This window comes from Cornus florida, unplaced genomic scaffold (assembly GCF_030987335.1).
Source record: "Cornus florida cultivar Cherokee Brave unplaced genomic scaffold, ASM3098733v1 CherokeeBrave_3.0.0_Hap2_Chr08, whole genome shotgun sequence".
NCBI classification, from domain to species: domain Eukaryota; kingdom Viridiplantae; phylum Streptophyta; class Magnoliopsida; order Cornales; family Cornaceae; genus Cornus; species Cornus florida.
Genome location: NW_026775578.1, coordinates 39,010,057 through 39,030,420, shown reverse-complemented (window position 1 = coordinate 39,030,420; position 20,364 = coordinate 39,010,057). Strand labels below are relative to the sequence as shown.

General features: G+C 30.9%; 1 protein-coding gene across 1 annotated transcript; it reads left to right on the top strand.

The window, feature by feature from the left end:
- Nucleotides 1–2,227: 2,227 nt before the first annotated feature.
- Nucleotides 2,228–8,040, top strand: LOC132271382 (inactive protein kinase SELMODRAFT_444075-like). Its single transcript, XM_059772735.1, has 11 exons — nucleotides 2,228–2,612; nucleotides 2,897–3,051; nucleotides 3,249–3,343; nucleotides 3,853–4,388; nucleotides 4,488–4,745; nucleotides 4,838–5,458; nucleotides 5,647–5,810; nucleotides 5,899–5,975; nucleotides 6,121–6,268; nucleotides 6,731–6,880; nucleotides 7,539–8,040. The coding sequence occupies exons 1-11, from the start codon at nucleotides 2,414–2,416 to the stop codon at nucleotides 7,926–7,928; spliced, it is 2,793 nt and encodes a 930-aa protein (XP_059628718.1). The 5' UTR covers nucleotides 2,228–2,413; the 3' UTR covers nucleotides 7,929–8,040.
- The last annotated feature ends 12,324 nt before the right edge of the window (nucleotides 8,041–20,364 follow it).

The following is a 20,364-nucleotide window of genomic DNA, read 5'->3' as shown; positions in this document are numbered from 1 at the left end:
TAGTCCGAACTGGACGGAAAGTAAAATGGGTAGATATGGATTGGTGGTTACTTGGATTTGTAATTATAGAAATAGTTTAAACATTTCTATTTTTAAAGAACTATAAAATTAGTTATCTGAAAACCGTTTTCTGTTTTATGAGTTATTAAGAACTGTTTTCAAAATTATAAACCAAGCACAGGCGAACACAGAGAGGGGCTTGAGCCCCCCCAAAAAAAAAAATTTTTTAGTATTGTATTTTCAGCCTAATTTTAAATTTTTTTTTAATAGTAGTATTAGCCCCCCTTTTTAACCCATTCAAAAAAAATTTGCTTATGAAATTGTGTAATTAAATTTATGTTCAATATTAGCCTCCCCATTGACAATTCCTAGATTCGCCCTTGAAACCAAACATGTCCTTAAGTTTTTGGATCAGATTATGAAACATCCGATCTGTTATAATTGGTATCAAAGATAGACCCATTCTTTAATTATGCGTTACGTCAAGGGTTCGGCTCGGAGGTGTCCCGGTGTCCCATCTGAATAAGTAACGAAGACGTTACGAGTTTAATTGAGGGAGAATGTCACAAGAATCTCAATAATTTGAGGGCTGATACTTGTCATGAAAGGCACTTTATCTTAAAGACCATTGTAAGAAAAAAGTTTGTTTATTTATTTATTTTTACTGTCTAAATTTTGAACCAATTCTAAAACTTCAAATATATGGAGAATTAAATAAAATTAGATTTATTTATATTTCTTTTCATTGTCAATTCTTCGTGCAATGATCAAAACTTGAGTGACTAAATTTGTATTCAACTTGAGTTACATATGATGATGACACAAGGTCTGTCTGAAAATGGAATACTCATCATTTTCATTTAATTCTGTTCTCATTAATTAAATATATATATATATATATATATATATATATATATATATTTTCATTCTCATTAAATTGAACCAAATAAACCCCTTTTTATTTTTCACTTTGGTAAATTTTTTTAAGTTACAATGATCACATTCCATATATTCTTGATGACATGTCAACATCGTTTGGCCGTCCATTTCGTCGAGTTATTTTAATAAGATGGAAAATAAATAAACTACAAACAAAAAAAAAGGTAATTAATTACTCAAATATTTTGTGAGGTGAACTTAGATTTTTTTTTTTGTTCATATGAGATTCGGTACATCAAAACAAGGCACAGGACAGAAGGGACCCACTATTTTGTGAGGTGGTGTTACGGCCTGTGGGCCACCCTTTCTTTCGCTATACACCACCACTGGCCAAAGCCCCACCTAGTTTGAATCTGTCCTTATATATATAACCTATATATATATAAATATAAAATATGCATATAATATGTATATTTGTATATAATAAAGCTATGAGACTACTAGGACATGAACTGTTGAACTCAATAAGAAATGTTACCCGGTTCACTTGGTCGATAAAAAAAGCCTAAAATCATCCAACCCCTTCTCATTCAATTAAGGAAACTATTATATAAATTTTTGATGTTTTAAAAAGTCTATTATATCAATTCATTTTCGTTAGTTTCTCGGCTAAAATTAATAGGATAGTATCCCGTGACAATCACATGCAATAGTTGCATTATTTTGCGGATCAAAATAACCTTATGATTCATACTGACGAAATTACCCTTCACACTTTAAAATCAACAATTTCAGTTTAATAAAATATTAATATACTATCAAGGGCATTATTGTCATTTTACTACAATTTAATGGTTCTCTCACGAAAAATGAGACAACGTGATAGTTTTTATTAGTTGAGGGAGTTGCTTGATAATTGAGAAGGTTATACGGTGAATTTGAAAATATTAAGGGGGGTTTTATGATTTTAGCCCATAAAAAAATTAGTCATTACCTATTAATGTGATACTACGAAATGAGAGAGACTTTTTTTTTTTTTAATTGATGTTTACACGTACATGTCTCCATTGAGACTTGAACATATGACCTCCCTTTAAAAAGTAAGGGTCTGATACCATAGGCCACTAACCCATTGGTGTAAAAAAAAAATTAAAAAAAATTCAGAGACTTGATATATATATATATATATATATGTGTGTGTGTGTATTTTATTTTCTCCAAAAGTTCTAAAGTGAAAAGGGGACAGAGAATGTTCACCATCCTCCAAATGCTAAAAGACAGAAGAACAGTTCAAATGTTTCACCAAATTCTGCCTAGTGGTGCCCATTGCATGCCTCTCAACACTCCCAGACCAGACCTGTTCTATCACCACTTTTTACATTTATAATATTAAATAAATATTAAAAGAGAAAACAAGAGAAAAAACTAACATTTTGTAACCAATACCATCTTTCAAGTCAATGACCTCCATGCTAGCTTCTTGCTTAGATGTGTTTGGGGCATCAAGAAACTAATAATCTTTGAGAGACCAAAAATGATGGGTGAGGAGGTGATAGTAGTGGCAGTTGATGCAAGTAAAGAGATCACAGATTATGCTCTGGAATGGGCTGTTCTCAATGTGATCAAAGCTATGGATTCTTTGGTTCTTCTTGCTGTTCTTCCATCCCGCGAACGTCCTCCTCTGGCTGCCGGGAACCAGTCACATCAGTCTCAGATTTACCACTTCCTCTCTCGTAAGTTTTCTTGTCAAGCAAACTCGCACACACTCACAATATTGTCCCTGTCAGAGTTTGAACTCTCAACCTTTCCTTCAAGGAGGAGGTCGAGATTATACTATCTGGCTAATGCCTATCAGTCTCTGATAAGTTTTCAAGTACTATTTTTCTTTGTTTCCTCAGTTTCAAAAGAGTACTTGTGATGTCAATTTGATAAACAAGTTACTATTTTGGTTTGTATATATAGCACAACTCATATTAATTGTAGGTATGGTGTTCAATGTACAATATCGTCAATTTAGGCCTGTTAAAGAAAAGAAGTGTTGGGCATAATGAGCAAGGTTCAACGCTTGATCAGAAGACAGGCCCAGTTGATGGTCATGATGTGCCCCAAAGAATAAACAACGTGTGTCTACAGATGATGCAACAACTATTTTTGGTGCACAATGTTGAGGAGGTATATTATATTTTTAAGTGCAAAATCGTGGACAATCGTCCAAATTCATTTGCTTAATAATATTAATAAATTCTTGTAGTCAACTACTCATTTTACGTATGAGGTTGAACAGTATTAATTGCGATTACAATCAATTTCTAGTAATTTGTAATAATTAAGTTGCTGATATATTGAATCAATTGCATGATATATGACAGGTTATTACAGAGGTTAAAGTTGTGGTTGATGCACAAATGGGGTCAGTTGCTAAGGCTGCTGAGGAACTTGGAGCAACATGGGTCATTCTTGATAGGTACATTTACCTAAATATATATATATATACACACTATATCATCATTTTCATAGTAAACAAACACAAAGAAATTCGAAATTTAAGGCCTGTTGACTAAGCAAACTCAAATGTGGCGACAAATATGGGAATTGAAGCCGGTGTTTTTAAGGGTTTGTTTGGTTTAGTTTTTTGAAAATAGTTAGGAATTAAATTATTTTCAGGAAATTATAAAATTAGTTCTCCAAAAACGGTTCTCAGAAATTTAGAGAATTAAAAATTATTTTAAAAATAATGACAACCAAATAAATTTTTGTAAAATTTTTTTATTTTAGTTTTCTGAAAATAGAAAACAATTCTAAAAAAATTAAACTGTACCAAACATGCCCTTATATGTGTGTATTATCATAGGATTTTTTTTTTTTTTTGGGTAAACCAGGATTCATTTCTTTTGTTGACATAGCTTCATACCTCAATTGTAACACTCCATTCATTATGATTCAATGCCAATTCAATTTCTCTCAAAACTACAGGCGCTTGAAGAAGGAAGGTGACTGTTGCTTAAAAGAATTGATCAATTGCAACATCATACTCATAGACCATGCCATTCCAAAAATCCTCAGATCAGTTGAATTCCCAACAAAGAAAAAGATCAATGTGGGTGACAGAACAAGTGATCCAACAGTAGCTGACATGCTAGGTGTGCTTCCTACTAACAATCTCAGTAGCAAAAGCCGAACAACACGAACCAGTTCTAGCTCAGGCAGTCCACATTCCAAACCTGACAATTCATTCTTCTCAACCCAAACAGACCAAGACCAGTTCTTCCACAAGACAAGCCCTTCTGTCACCAAATTCAAGCCAAACAGTGCCTCTCCCCTATCAAATTCGCGGTTTTTTAGCCCTGAAATGGAAACTGAAGCAATGTATAGGTACACTCCACCACATGGTAAGTCACAACCATTATATAAGATGTCAAAATCTGATGTTGAATCGCCTCAAAAGTCGACATTCAGTGCTTCAAAAGAGGAGACCAAAACCTTCAGCAGTCATTTGAAGACAAAAAGTGGTATGAAATTGCTTCGATGTGTAACTGATTTGGTTAAAACAATTATGCAATTTGTGTGACTGTGGTATAACAATGGTCACTACTTTTTAATATTATTAGGTAAGATTGAAACAGACATGAACAGAGATAGTAGTGTTGAAGTGAGAAAGACTGCATCAATTCCAGCTAGAAGATCAACAGATTCTCCGCGCTTGGGGCAAAAGGGGAGGCATTTGAATGAGTCAAGACAACGGATTACAAGAAGAGAACTCGCGAGTAGTGGCAAAGATGAAGTAGTGACATATCCCTCTTCTCCTACATCCTGCAGCATAAAAGAGAAGACTAAAAATTTAAGCAGTCCTTTGAAGACAAAAAGTGGTATGAAATTGGTTACATGTGTTACTGATTTGGTTCAAAAGATTATGCATTTGTATGGTCTAACAATGATGAGTAATTCTTAATATTAATAGGTAAAATTGAAAGAGACATGAGCAGAAATAGTAGTGTTGAAGTGAGAAAGACAGCATCAATTCCAGCTAGAAGATCAACAGATTCTTCGCGCTTGTGGCAAGAGCCAAGGCATTTGAATGAGTCAAGACAACGGATTAAAATGAGAGGAGAACTCGTGAGTGGTAGCGAAGATGAAGTCGTGACATATTCCTCTTCTCCAACAATTGACCGGACCTCAAGCATTAGAAAGGCCATGTCTCTTTCCATCAAACAACCACCAACCCCTCCACCACTTTGCTCTGTTTGCAAGCACAATGCCCCCATTTTCGGGAAGGCCCCAAGGAGGTTCAGCTACGAAGAGATTGAGAAAGCAACGGATGGGTTCTCGAGGAACAACTTCTTGGCAGAAGGTGGATTTGGTCCGGTATACAGAGGAGTGTTACATGATGGGCAGGTGGTTGCAGTGAAGCAACACAAAATGGTGAGTGCGCAAGGAGCATCAGAATTTTGCTCCGAGGTTGAAGCACTGAGCTGTGCTCAGCATAGGAATTTGGTGATGCTGGTTGGCTACTGCATTGAAATTCAGTGGCTCCTTGTCTATGAGTTTGCTTGCAATGGTTCCTTAGACAAGCACTTATATGGTAAGATTTTCCATCATTTGAAATTCTGTTACCATTAGGTCATCATTGCTCGGTATAATGGTAAAAACTCGAATTGACAAGCATCACAACATGACCACTCTGTGACAAAATGGATGTACACATTTTCATCACCAAAAAAAAAACCGCGAATATAATTCTGTACTGAGAGATTGTGATGAATCATGCAGGAAGGGAGACAAGTGAGGTGATGGCTTGGCATAATAGGATGAAGGTTGCAATTGGAGCTGCAAGAGGTTTGAGATATCTTCATGAAGATTGCAGGGTTGGTTGTATTGTGCACAGAGACTTCAGACCTACCAACATCCTCCTAACCCATGACTTTGAATCCATGGTACTTACAATCCCTTTTTTTTTTTTTTTTTTTTTTCACCTCTCCAATTAATTTCATAATGGATTAACAATCTAGTACTTGTGTCAAGGTGGGAGATTTTGGTCTAGCAAGGTGGCAAGCAGATGGCCAATCAGCCGAGGAGACACGTGTCATTGGTTCATTCGGGTATTAATATCATTCTCTTGTGTTAAAGAACCAGTTGTAACATTTAGAAGACTGATCGGATTGAGATTGACACATCAAAAGCATATCCAAATTATTGACATTTGTTGCATAAAGTGGTTGATGTCTAATGAACATTATGTTTCAGGTACTTGTCTCCTGAGTACACACAGACTGGTCTGATTACTGAAAAAGCAGATGTATATGCATTTGGAATTGTTCTGTTGGAGCTCATAACTGGCATCAAAGCAACTGAATTTTCAAGAAATGGGGGACAACATTATCAACCAGAATGGGCAAGTACCCTTCACCTCCCACCCCCAAAACACACACACAGACACACACTTCTAAACACCACACTTCATTACAGGGCCGGCCCTTGCCCAAGGCGGTCCCCTAGGGCCTCAATATTTAGAGGCCTCAAAATTTTTAGCTCTATTAGGATAGGTTTTAAAAAAAAAAAAAAAAACACTAAACTTAGGCCCCTTTCCATGAATGATAGGCCCAAATAAATTAAAAAAAAACTTAGAACCCTTCAATTAAACGAATTCACAGCCCATTAAGTACCAAGTTTTTAAGGCACTAATTTTGATATGATTTGAAATTTAATTATGTTAGTATGCATTTCACTAATTAAAGGGTCTCACATTTAAGTTCGCCTAGGATCTCTCAAGATTTTGTCAATCTCAGGGCCGACTCTGTCAACTAGCATTACATTGTGATACTGATATATAGTTCAACCAATTTTCTTGTTGCAGAGCCGTCAATTACTAGAGAAGAAGAAGCCTAATGAGATAATTGACCCTCGATTGGAGAATAACTACGTAGAGGATGAAGTGCAGTGCATGATTCATGCTGCCAGTTTATGTATCTTGCCTCACCCTGAACAACGACCAAGGATGTCCAAGGTTAGATCTCTACAAACACAAAACTATTTGATAACCCAATTCAGCAATAAGAAATTTTTTAAATGGCACATACTTCACTTAGCACTTAAAATTTTCATTACTTGATTTTCAGTTTTATTGAACAATACCAAAGTCTATAACCTAAGAAGCACGGATACGAACATGGTTATGCACGATATAGACATGGCGATAAGATTAATCGTAAAAAAGAATACATCAAAAAATAATAATATAATATCTTATTATATATTCAAAAAAACAATCATTTTTATTCATTTATCCACATAATCATGAATGAAAATAATGATTTGGAGTTTAGAATTAAATATTTTTTATTTAAAATTTTATATAATTTTTCGTATTAATTCATAATATATTTTAAATTATATTATTATAAAATAAAATTACAAAATCACCCCGCTGTGTCCTAGAAGTATCCAAAACGTGTCATGTCCAACCAAAATAAAATATTTAAATTTCAGGACATTTCTAACGGTGTCTGAGCCATGTCCGCGTGTCCGGGCCTTGTTTGAATGTCCAACATACCCCTAGGTGGAGGGTCCGGCTTTAGTCTATATCTAATCTCTAGATGCATCAAATTTTCACTTATACATTTGGGTTTTACTCATAGTTATCTGCTTGTTATATATATATACAGGTCTTAAGAATATTGGAAGGAGATTCACCTGCTAGTTACTTGGTTAATCATCAGAATGGGCAATCAACCACCTCAGTATATGATCCAAAACAAGACCTGAAAGGTTGCAAAACAGAGGGTCCATGGAAGAAAAAGCTAGATAAAAGCTCTTCTTCATATATGATGCAATCAATTCATCACACCAACATCAGTCCATCAAGAAAAGATTCACATATAAAGAGTGAAAAGAAGAGCACATTCAAGCAAACAAAAGCCTCCAAGGAGTACTATAGAATGGCAAGTGGTAGTGGTGGGGATTTGTACCAACCTGAGATGTTTGTAAATGAGGAATCTCAAGAATATTTACAAGGGACACTGTCTGAATTTATTCAGAATCTGATTAGTAAATGAAGGAAGAGAGAGAGAGAGAGTCATGTAATTTTTGCATGGTTTGGAAGATTTTTAGCTTCTAACTGCAGATTCATATTCAACAGGCATATTGACTTGTAACTGTACATCAAAAGAGATCCCAAATTCAGTTGTCAAATTGGCTTGGTAACTGTACATCACAAGAGGTCAAATGTGGTTGACTTGGTGATCTCCTTCTAAAACATACTTAATGACAATATTTGTTGCAACAACAAAAATGAATTCAACCATGTATGAGGTATTTTGCAACAAAATGATTCTTGGGAACAAGGAAATTTCATTGCAAAACATCAATTGCAATGATAGACCTTTTGTGTAAGAACGAGATATAATTGATGACATTCTCTCACCTTACCTAAAATCGACTGAAATGGAAAACTCTAATACATAATTTTTTTTTTCCTTGAAGTTGAGGAGAGATTGATATAACACACAATCCATTATATCGGTTTCTCTCCAACTTCAAAAATGAAAAATTAAGAGTTTGTTTGGCAATCACGATTACTTTTTTGATTGATTCGAAGCAAAAACAATGTTTATGCTTTGAAGTGTGTTTAATATTATTTGGAAGCATGTTTGGTAAATTTTTTTTGTTACAAGATTTTTGAAAGCAAAATCATGAAAGCATGTTTGGTAAAAAAAAATATTACAAGTTTGAAAATTTAAATAACTAGTTAAAAATGTCATTTTAAAGTTTTTTTATTTTTATTTTAACGTGCTTTTGTTGGAGTGCCGAAACAACTTGAAGCATCAATTTGGTACTTTTAGTTTTGGTAGCTTTTTCGAAAGCACTTCGATACTATTTAAATCACAAAAAATATTACCGAAAATATTTCATATTTTTTCTTCACTACAATACAAACACCGACCCTAAATTCTTGAACTTCATTCTTCTTTCTTTATTTTTCATCTTCTATTCAATTTTTTTTTTTAGGTAAAATTTCATCTTCTATTCTTCTTCAACAAAATAATTGAATATAATAAACAAAAATCTGTCAAAACTTCTCTGTCACCATGGAAATCTAGAAGGAGTGAGACTCACTTGATGAATATAAAAAAAATGACCCAACGTCGTGTTATTCCTCCATCACCATGGAGATCTAGCATTGCATGGAGGTTATGTTGTCCAATTTGTTAGTGGGGGATGTTGGACTCTAGTGGCACAATAAAAGGAACTCCTATCTAAGTTATCTCCTATTCGTTCACTCCTTAAAATTTTCCAAATTTTGCCGAGAACATAAATAGGATGATTAGGTTTTTGTTTGTACTTCCAACACTCTCATTCTTTCTTTTTCTTTTTTTTTTTCCCCTAAAAATTATCAATTTCTGTCAAGAACTAGCCATTACAATGGCATCAGGAAATTATTTGACTTCCTTTTGATTTTATACCATATAAAAGAGAAAAGAAAAAAAAAAAAAAGAGGACGAATAAGAGGAGATACATTTAAGGAAAAAAAAAAAAAAAAAAGTAGTTGGGTTTAATTATTTTTTAGTACTCTTTTTAGTACTACTCAAATTTAGAATTTATTTATTTATTTTTAGAACGTTAATTTAAGTAAATAAATTGAGGACAAAAATACTATCAACATAATCAAAATCTATTTTTCATAATTATTGAGTAAAGAATACAAGAAATTGATACTTGTAACAAAAAAATATATTGGGCTTCAATTTGAGTGAAATGAATATGATTATCATTTTCGTCTTCCTGAGTTAAGGAGATAAAATGAAAACTGGTGATTTTTTGAGTGCATAGTATTCTCTCACTTTGAATACGGATATATATACCACCCTATACAATATACGAATCCTAACCATCGATCCTGAGACTCAAGCACATATTATGACACTTATCTATACATATATAAAGTCCATCAAACATAAAATAAAATATCACCCATCTATAGAGTGGTCTGATATATAATAAGTAGGGCTTATTTAGAATAGGTAGGACTTAACTGTTCTATTAATCCATCCTTAAAATGCCACCATCCCATACTAGTGCATTTAAATCATTGTACAACTCCGTGAATGAAAAAAATTCGAGATGAGAAAATATGAACAACAGAAGAAACGGCATAAAAAACCGAAACCTCAGGAATGTGCTTGAAGCTTCAATTCATAAGGTCTGGTGGCTTGGCCGGTGGACGAGCAGTTCCTTCAGGGAGTTCCCATTCAGCTATAACTAATTTATTAGATTAATTAATTTGCTCCAAGTGTACTATTCATCCTGTTGGGTTTCCGACTTTAAATTTATGTTTATGTTTGTGGCCACATCTAGATTGCTCAAATGTGTGGTAGGAATGACAGTACCTAGTGCCCGCCCACACTTGCTAGTCAGTAAGGTAGCATCGACAGCAACTAGTGCCACCGAGCACACCGCTGGAAGGACAACGAAAAACTAATAAAGATGAACTCAAGAATCGCATGATTTGGAGTCCGGACGAAGGAGAAATGGCATGACGAAGAATAAAATGATCATACAAAGGCTTTCTTCTTCTTAACAAGCATGCATCTTTAGTGTGAGGATCATATTGTATCTCATTTTTGAAAAGACATCTCTTTGATTTCCAAGCGTAGTATTCAAGTTCTCTTTTCCTTTGGTTGTCTTTTTTGCCCGTTGGGGCGTCGGATTTTGTATCGGTGGTATTTTTAAGTCGTGGATTACTGTAGCACGTCCAAATAGGTAAGTTACGTTTGCATGTATGGTCATTTCCAGGCAAAACATTGTGTACACCATTGGAAAGACAACGAAAAATTAATAAGGATACACTCAAGAATCACTTGATTCGGAGTCCGGACGGCAAATATATCAAGTTCTGAAGTCGAAGGAAGGGAAACCCTATCCCAGTTCGAACCAAAAACAGACACTACCATACTAAAACTTGAATAACTTGAGCCACAAGAAGAATATGAATCTCTAATTAGTACCATTGGAAAGCTTATTTCGACGCGATCAATTTAGACTCAAGAACGGTTAAAACGAAGAAGTTATGATGATTTGAAGTCAGATGTGCTTGATTAGATAACAAAGTGGATAATAACAGTGCACAGTGGGCATGCAAGTGTAAATAGGATAATAAATGAACTAAGTGTAAGATTATTTATTTAATTGTGGCCCACATGATTTGGACATGTGACATATTACTTGGTGGGTAAGTAAATAGATATCAATTAATATTATTTATTTTTGGTCAACTTATAATTACCTTTTTGGTAATTACTTATTGGAGAAGTGTTTTCCTTTCTTATTTTTTACTTTGATGGAAAGTAGAATTATGTTACTAATAGGAAAATTGGTCCTCTCTCTGCCTTTATAAAAGTGCATACACTCCATCAATTATGTACAATTAATGATACAACACGTAAAAGTTTTATGTGTACAAAAGGCTAAGAGAGAGAAACCAGTTTCTACCTTTGCCTGTTGATCAGAGTTGCAGATTAGTTCGTGCTTAAAGGATCTAGAAGTTGGATTTAATCTCAACAAGGTTTGATATCATGAATCGAGGTATTTATATCTAACTAGTATTTATTTATGCATTATAGATATGTGAAAATCATGAAGTTCTAAGATATGGGATTCATGTAAATTTGTGATTAATGGCTTAATACGAATTATTATAGTTTACATGTGTTATCAGAGTTAACGGTTTAGGAATTCATTATTTTTCATTAAAGTTGCATAAATAATATGTATAAATTTAAAATTAAATGATTGTATAATCCATTCTTTTAGAATCGTATGTTTAGTTCAGTCCATGTGGTTTTTGGGTTTGGGTACCTCAATTTCCAAGCCAAAATTAAATTATGAAAGTTGGTTACTGATACATAGTTTACATATATGTAATAGTACAAACGTATGCATAATGTGTGTAAGACAAACAACTTCAATGCTTTAGGTTACTAATTTTCGTGCATGACTAATAAAGAACATTGAATTAAAATAATAATAATAATAATAATAATAATAATAGCATTTGTCTTGCTATTGTTTTATAGAAATAGTCAGTTGTGAAAGGATTACAAAGATTCATTATTATTATTATTTAAAAATTAATAAATACATAAAGTTTGTGTATTTATTTATTTTATTAAAGAGGTTTAAATTATTGTTATAAGTACTTGTCCAATGATTTGAAGATTCTGATTTTAATTTAAAATAAATTAAAATTAAAGTTATTGAATACATAAAATATATGTACTGATTTATTTATTTTAGGAATTTGAATTTCTAGAATAATTTGTGAGTTTAGAAATTTAATCTAATAAATTAGACATGCAAATAACTTGTTGTTTCGTACCCAAACATACATACATATTGTAGAATCAATTTTAAATTGATTCAATTATGATCTTTAAGTCCAAAAATAAAATAATATATTTTATTATGTATATAAAATAAAAAGATATTTTCTATAAAATTTTGAACTATTAAGTTTTTGATATCGAAATTGCTTAAACTTTAATCGACAATTATGAGTATGTGTGTATAATGTTAAATAGGGAAATTAATAATTAGTTAATTACTAGTTTATTTAATATTCATATTATGTGTGGGTTAGTAGCTACCAAAGTGGTATAACTATAATGGTCGATGAATATTAATTTTAGTAGTAAATATAACTTAATGATGAATTAATTACTGTTTAATTTAATATTCATATTATGTGAAGATTGGTAGCTACTAAAGTGGCCCAATCATAATGATTGATGAATATTAATTTTTTGTAATAGACATAATTAATTATAAATTAGTTACTATCTAATTTATTATTCATATTATATAAAGGTTAGTAGCTACCAAAGTGGCCTAACCATAATAGTTGATGAATATTAATTTTAGTAGTAAACATAATTGTAATATTTCATGAATTATGATGCTTATAATTTTTTGTGATATTCATGAATATTGATTTTATTTAATTATGAGAAATAATTCCTCAAAGGGAATTGATTTTCAAGTGATTAAATAAAAATTAAAGGGTCGTATGCTTTTTTTATTTTTAATTAGGTAAATATAAGATATCCAAAGGTAACTTAATTAAATAATGCATCACCAATAAAGGTATACGTATAAATACATATAAGCATCATTATTAGTATTTTATAGTTGCCACCCAAAGGGGTACTATAGTTATACATTGTATTTATATTTTTAAGTTATACATACGTGTTGTTAACTCAAAGTATTATTGTTGTTAAGATTTTATCTTATTATATTTATTTTATTACATCCCTTAATGCGCATGCTATATCTATTCTGATTCTCAATATGACTAACTTCTCATAATGAAATGAGTAAGTTGAGTTCAAAATTTAGATGTGTTAAATCTTAATTTAACATTTTAAATTGAGAAACTTACTATTATTACTGTTAAAAACAGTGAGGAAGAAAAGATTCTCCATAAAGCTTGGGAGAGATCGAACAGATTAAGCATTATGGTTATGCGAATAATTGTTCCTTATAGTGATAGTGCTAAGGAATATTTGATTATAAGAATGTTTTCATGTTGTAGATAAATATCTAAAACAAAAAATATTAATTGATGTAACTACTATGGATTTTTTGTTGTACTCGTTCCATGTATGATCGTATTTTTAGATAGCTAATGTTGCTACAAAATTGAGAACCTTATGGATGATTATGAATGGGAATTTTCTTATTCAATTTATTCTCAATTTCTTGTCTATTCAGTATGGGTCATTTCGAATTAACACTATTAAGACAAGTGGAAAGTGATTTAATTGACCATTATGTTAATTTATGAGGAGACAAAACTTAAGTAGCAAGGTAATCATTATGTTCATCTGACGACTCAAGAAGTTAGAAAAAAATTTGGGAATAAGTCAGAAAAGGTAATAAGTGAGCAACACTCAAAATTAAAAGATTTAGGTCAATCTACTAAAAGAAAGTAATGTAATAATGAAAAAATGTCATTAATGTATTGAACACTTTTAGAAAGATTACATGACATATAAAGAATGATTCGAAAAAGAAAAGTACGCTTTTGGCTTTTGTATATTGCGAATTACTTGTTAAAATTCTTTTTAATACATGATAAGTTGACTTAAGTACTATTTATGTTTCTAATAAATGCAAGAATTTTTTATGGCCTAAACCACAAATTCAAATAAGAATTTCTCATTTATGATAATTGGAAAAAAGTTTTGTTGAAACCATTGTGACACTATGTTTAATGTTAGACAATTGATTTTATTTAAATTGTTTTAAAATTTTTATGTTTATTCAATTTCCCATAATTTGATTTTATTTCAAAAACTTTATGTTAATAGTTTTTCATTTAAATTTGGTAATGATATTTATTTAAGAAATTATAATTTGTGAGTTATGGCATTATTGTTGATGATATCTGTAAATTCAAATTTGATGGTTTATTTATTAAAATCCTTTTGATCTTGTATCATAATGTTAGAATTAAGCGTAACTCAATTAATAGAAAATTTATCTTTGGCATAAAAGATTAGGTCAATATCTAGTGAAATGTTAGGAAAATTAGTAAAGGATGTGATTCTTCTGAATCTAAACTTTACTAATTTTGATGTGTGTGTAGATTGTATTAAGAGTAAACAAACTAAACGCACAAAGAAATGAGCCACAATAAGTACATAGCTTTTTGAAATTATTTGTAAACCTTCTGATGTTCCATCTTTTGGAGGAGAAAAGTATTTTATCGCCTTTATAGTTAATTTTTCATGTTATGGATATATCTATTTGTTGTATGAAAAATCTCAAGCAGTGGGTACTCTTGAAGTATATATAAATGAGGTTGAAAAACAACTGGATAGAAAATGAAAATCATAAGGTCATATAGAGGTGGTGAATATTATGTAAAGTATGATGAAACAGGTTAATACTCTAACCGTTTGTTAAACTCCTTAAAATGTATGCCATTTGTGTTCAATACACTTTGTTATATATGCCACAGCAGAAGCGTGTAGCTGTAAGGCGTAATCGTACTCTTATGGAATTGGTTAGGAGTACGTTAAGTAATTCCTCATTACCCATAATGTTGTGGATATTAAGTAATCTAAAGGGTACAAGTTTTACTATCCGAAACATAGTATGATAATTATTGAAACCGGTAATGTCAGATTCATTAAGAATGGTGAAATCAGTGGGAGTGATAAAAATAAGAATTTGATCATTTCAGAAGTTAGGGTACAAACATCTTTATCCATAACTTATAAGGAAATAATTGTTCTTTCAGTTGTTGAACCGTATAACAACGAAGAATAATTAAATGATCAATAACTCTATAATGAGATTGTCACCAATGAATAGATTGTAGAAAAATCATAAGGAATAACATTAAGACGATCTCAAAGAGAAAGGAGATCTGCTATTCCGGATGACTATGTGATATATCTACAAGAATCTGTTTTTGATATATAGTGAGATATATACGGATCCGATTACATATTCACAAGCCATTAACAGTAATGATTTTACTAAATGGATTAGTGTCATGAATGAAGAGATTATAAAGAAATCTTCTCTCTAGTATTTAAGAAGGAATCTTTTAAAATATCATGGCATTAGTAACTTATTATGATTTAGAGTTATATCAAATGGATGTGAATACAATTTTTATGAATAGGAGTTTATAAGAGGAAGTCCATATGAAACAACTTAAAGACTTCATATTAGAGGGTAAAGAATTCATGGTCCGTAAACTTAAGATGTCAATATATGGATTTAAACAAGCTTCCTAACAATGGTATATTAAGTTTAATGATATCATTATTTCTTTTAGTTTTAAAAAAAACACTGTTGATCAGTGTATATACTAGAAGGTTAGTGGGAGTAAGTTTATATTTCTGATTCTATATATTGATGATATTTTATTTGTTAGTAGTGATCTTAGTTTATTATATGAAACTAAAAATTATCTCTAAGAACTTTGAAATGAAATATATGGATGAAGCATCCTATGTGATAGGAATAGAAATATTTCATTATAGATCACATTGATTTGTTTTTAGAATTGTCTCATAAAGCATATATTAAAAGAGTTTTAGAAGATTTGGTTGGAGGAACAATATTATGAAAAAGTATAAAGTAATTTATGATTACTTTGTCTATTATGAAATTTTAATTTGTAGCATGCTTTGAGACTATAATATATGGTTGCAGAATTTATTTCAGGACTTGGAGTTATGGGTACCGTTTTCAGATTACTAAAAATTTATACTGCAATTGTTGATCTTCTTGTATGAAAAATGATAGGTATTCTAAAGTTGAAATACTTTATCATTAAAGAAGATATTTAGAAACAACAAATGTCTATTGAAATTATAAGCACACAACTTATAATTGCAATCCATTAATGAATGGACTACCATCCAAGACATTTATGGAACATGTTGAAAGAATAGGTCTTAAATGTAGTCAATGAAGATTATTTTTTAATTGTAGATTGCTTAAATAGTGCTTATAGATATTTGACATTTTGCGCTGATTAAATGTGTTTCTGGTATTTCCTATTAATTAATGTACATGTACGTATTGCTTTAATAAGTGGTAATATGAATAGTCTTGGAAAAGACATTATTGTTAGATCATTATTGATACTTCTCATTTATAGACTATGTTGAATAGATTACTAGTGTTGTGGTACATGGAAGGGACTGTATCATTTAAGGATATATAACCGCCATGACTCGCATTGGTAATTTATTTACCATGGTATTTATGATGACCAATTTAATAAGTTAATCTGATTTATGGTGCACATTAATGATTATTTTACTAAACTACTACAGAAATTATCATATGTGCCAAGTGGGAGAATGTAAGATTATTTATTTAATTGTGGCCCACATGATTTGGACATGTGACATATTACTTAGTGGGTAAGTAAATAGATATCAATTAATATTATTTATTTTTGGTCAACTTATAATTACCTTTTTGGTAATTACTTATTAGAGAAGTGTTTTCCTTTCTTATTTCTTACTCTGATGGAAAGTAGAATTATGTTACTAATAGGAAAACTAGTCCTCTCTCTGCCTTTATAAAAGTGCATATACTCCATCAATTATGTACAATTAATGATACAAAACGTAAAAGTTTTATGTGTACAAAAGGCCAAGAGAGAGAAACCAGTTTCTACCTTTGCCTATTGATCAGAGTTGTAGATTAGTTCATGGTTAAAGGATCTAGAAGTTGGATTTAATCTCAACAATGTTTGATATCATGAATCGAGGTATTTATATCTAATTAGTATTTATTTATGCATTATAGATATGTGAAAATCATGAAGTTCTAAAATATGGGATTCATGTAAATTTGTGATTAATGGCTTAACACGAATTATTATAATTTACACTAAGGAGAGAGAGGAATAAGGATAGTCCTAAAAAATTTGGGCAGCACTCTTTCACTGAAGTCACTGGGATGCACCTAATAATGGAGTTAATCATAGATAGATATATCAATATAGCAACTGGACATCCAAAAATACTAAAAATGTAGAAACGACGCAATCCTTTAAGGAAGTTGTCAATCCAAAGGAAAGAGTCTCAGAAACCATTGCCGAGCACTTAAGACGACACTAAGTGACGAGTAACCGAACCCAGAAAAGAAAAATCAACGGAAAAAATTTATTGGTAAAAATTTAAGAAAAAGGAAAGGAAAATGACCGGGTCATTACATATTCAGTAGGTTTGGTGCACCTAGAGCACTCTTAAGTGATGGAGGATCTCATTTCTGCAATCGTTTTCTTCGATCCGTTCTCCTTAAATAATGAAAAATATATTTTGGATAGATAATGAAAAATTAATAAACTTAGACTCAAAAATCACTTGATTTGGAGTTATAACGAAGAAGATATGAATTTCCAAAGTTTTACGAAAAGTTGTCAAAATGTGCCCAGTATGATCGATTCAAAAAATTTATGATCGATCCAAATGGGTTTGGCTGTAAGCTATCATTTTTCAAAAATGTGAAAATTTGAAGGGCAAAATGGGACTTTTTGGGAAAAAATTGTGAAGTAACACCACCCCCCTCCCCCCCAACAAGATAGTGTGTCCTCAAATCAAGAATTGAGACCCGTGGCCTGATGTCAAGATGTAACCCATCCTGAAACTTCATTACTCTGGCCTCATATGTCCTTACCATATCATCGGCATAGCGAGAGAGAGAAGTAAATCGTGTCTCATACTCAATGACACTCATACATGATGAATATATTAGCCAAAAATATATTGAAAAATGATAGCACAAAATTGATCCGACGTGTGGAAGTAGTATGTAATACACTTAAACAAGTCATGTATGGCTCACAAGAATGATGATTAAGAAGAGGAGATGATTGATTTGCCGGTTTTTGACTCAATAAAAATTGATCAAGTTTTTTAGTGAGAGCTTAGCTTGCTTCTTTTGCTTTAGAATTTCCCTTTACTTCACTTCCCTTGACTCAATGCACCTAGCCAATCAGGAACAAACACAATAAGTAACCAAAATAAAATAAAAATAATACACTAAATATAGCTTTGTTATTAAAGAATTAGATAAAATTTTGAATTTTACAAAGATATAAAACCACCATATTAAAAAGGTGTCTATATAGGCTGTTTTTGACCCTAATTAAATTCAGTTTTAACTTTTCACTTACAATTGAGCTTCCTCCACCCTTTTATAGACAAATACAGATGGTAAAAGAATAAATAAATAAAAAATGAATACAGATTACATAGATCTACTCTTAAAAATAGTCCAGAAACATTTTGATATTAATTCTCTCTATACAACTCTTTATTATGTTGTAGAATCTTCCACCCTTCTCTGCAAGTATAGAAACATGTTTAGATACATTAATTATCTGTACAACTCTTTATTATATTACAGAATCTTTCACACTTCTCTGCAAGTCTTAATATAAAAGATATATAAACTAACTCTGCGGGCATAATAATTAACTACGTAGTACAAATAACATAATTCAACGTTATTGTTAAATTTAAAATGTGACATGGTTGATGAAATTTCATATTTATAATTTGTTGATATAGGTTATGAATTAGAATTATTCTTTCACAAATAAAAGCTATTTTATCAAATAAATAAATTATCATTAATTGAATTTATCTAGCTCATACCTTAATAAATTTGAGTAAGGATGCATAGGGTTCTATTTGGTTCAATTGGAATGAACCAAAATCAAATGGATCTCAACGATTCCATAAATAATAAACCCAAATTGATCATTACCTGAAAACAAGTTGAACCAAATCAAATTGCACCATAATTCGGTTTGGTTTGGTTTGATTCTATGATGTTAAACTTAATTATGTATGTACACATACTAGTAAAATCACGTGAATTAGTGATGAGATTGAAATACAAAAGTTGAACAAAACAAAATTAAACTACAATTAATGTCATTGATAAGTTTTTTAAGAAATTGCTTTAGATGATTTGTGCAATATAACGAAGAAGTTGATAAAAAAAAATTTGTTATATCACATCATAATCAGACAAGCATTCTCATTATGATTCGTTATTTTTATTTATTTATTTATTTATTTTTTGTCCATTGAATTTCACAATAATAAATATGTTTATGTTTGTATTAAATCTTTAATCTAGTGACTTTGATAATGAGAGATATATTGAGTACACTCATTAGGAAAAATATGGTACAGAAAAGAAAAAAAAAAAAGAAGAACTAATTAGGCTCGATAAAAATACGAAAGTTGAACAAAACAAAATTAAATTATAATTAGGCTCCGTTTGTTTAGACGTAAAATATTTTTTTTTGAAAAATATATATATTTTTTTGAAAAATATATATATTTTTTTCAGGTAAAATATTCTTTTATTTTTACTTTTTCGATATTTGGTAAAATCTACGTCGAGGTTGAGGTCGAGTTCATCGGGCGGGACATGTAAAATAACTTGTCGAAAATTAATAGATAATTTATTTTTTGTACATTTTAATATATATATTTTCTTCGTAAATATTTTACGACAATCAAACAACATAAAATAAAAAAATATTTTTTTAAAATATTTTAATTTCAAACAAACGGAGCCTTAATGTCTTTTATATCACCTATCAAGAACAAACTAATAATTGAATATATATATATATATATATATATATATATATATTTAAAATAAATACTTAACTTAAAACAATCTTAGTAGAAGATAATAAATTTATTTCAAAGAAGATCACTATCAAGTTCAAACCACAAAATCCATTGCAAACTTTAAAAAATAAAGTAAAAATGTATCTCCATCATCACAAGCATCATAAAACTTAAAATTACTTACTCTTAAAGGCTTTGATATTAATTATGTACAACAACCTAGGCATGACACCTAATTTGTCAATAAGCTAACCAATCCTCAATTCCTCGGAATCAGATGAAGTCATACCAATCATTTTTA

Coding starts and splice junctions, on each gene's coding strand:
- LOC132271382 (XM_059772735.1), top strand. CDS start 2,414: ATGATGGGTGAGGAGGTGATAGTAGTGGCAGTTGATGCAAGTAAAGAG. Junction 5,976..6,120: donor CGTGTCATTGGTTCATTCGG/GTATTAATATCA, acceptor ATTATGTTTCAG/GTACTTGTCTCCTGAGTACA. Junction 6,881..7,538: donor AACGACCAAGGATGTCCAAG/GTTAGATCTCTA, acceptor ATATATATACAG/GTCTTAAGAATATTGGAAGG.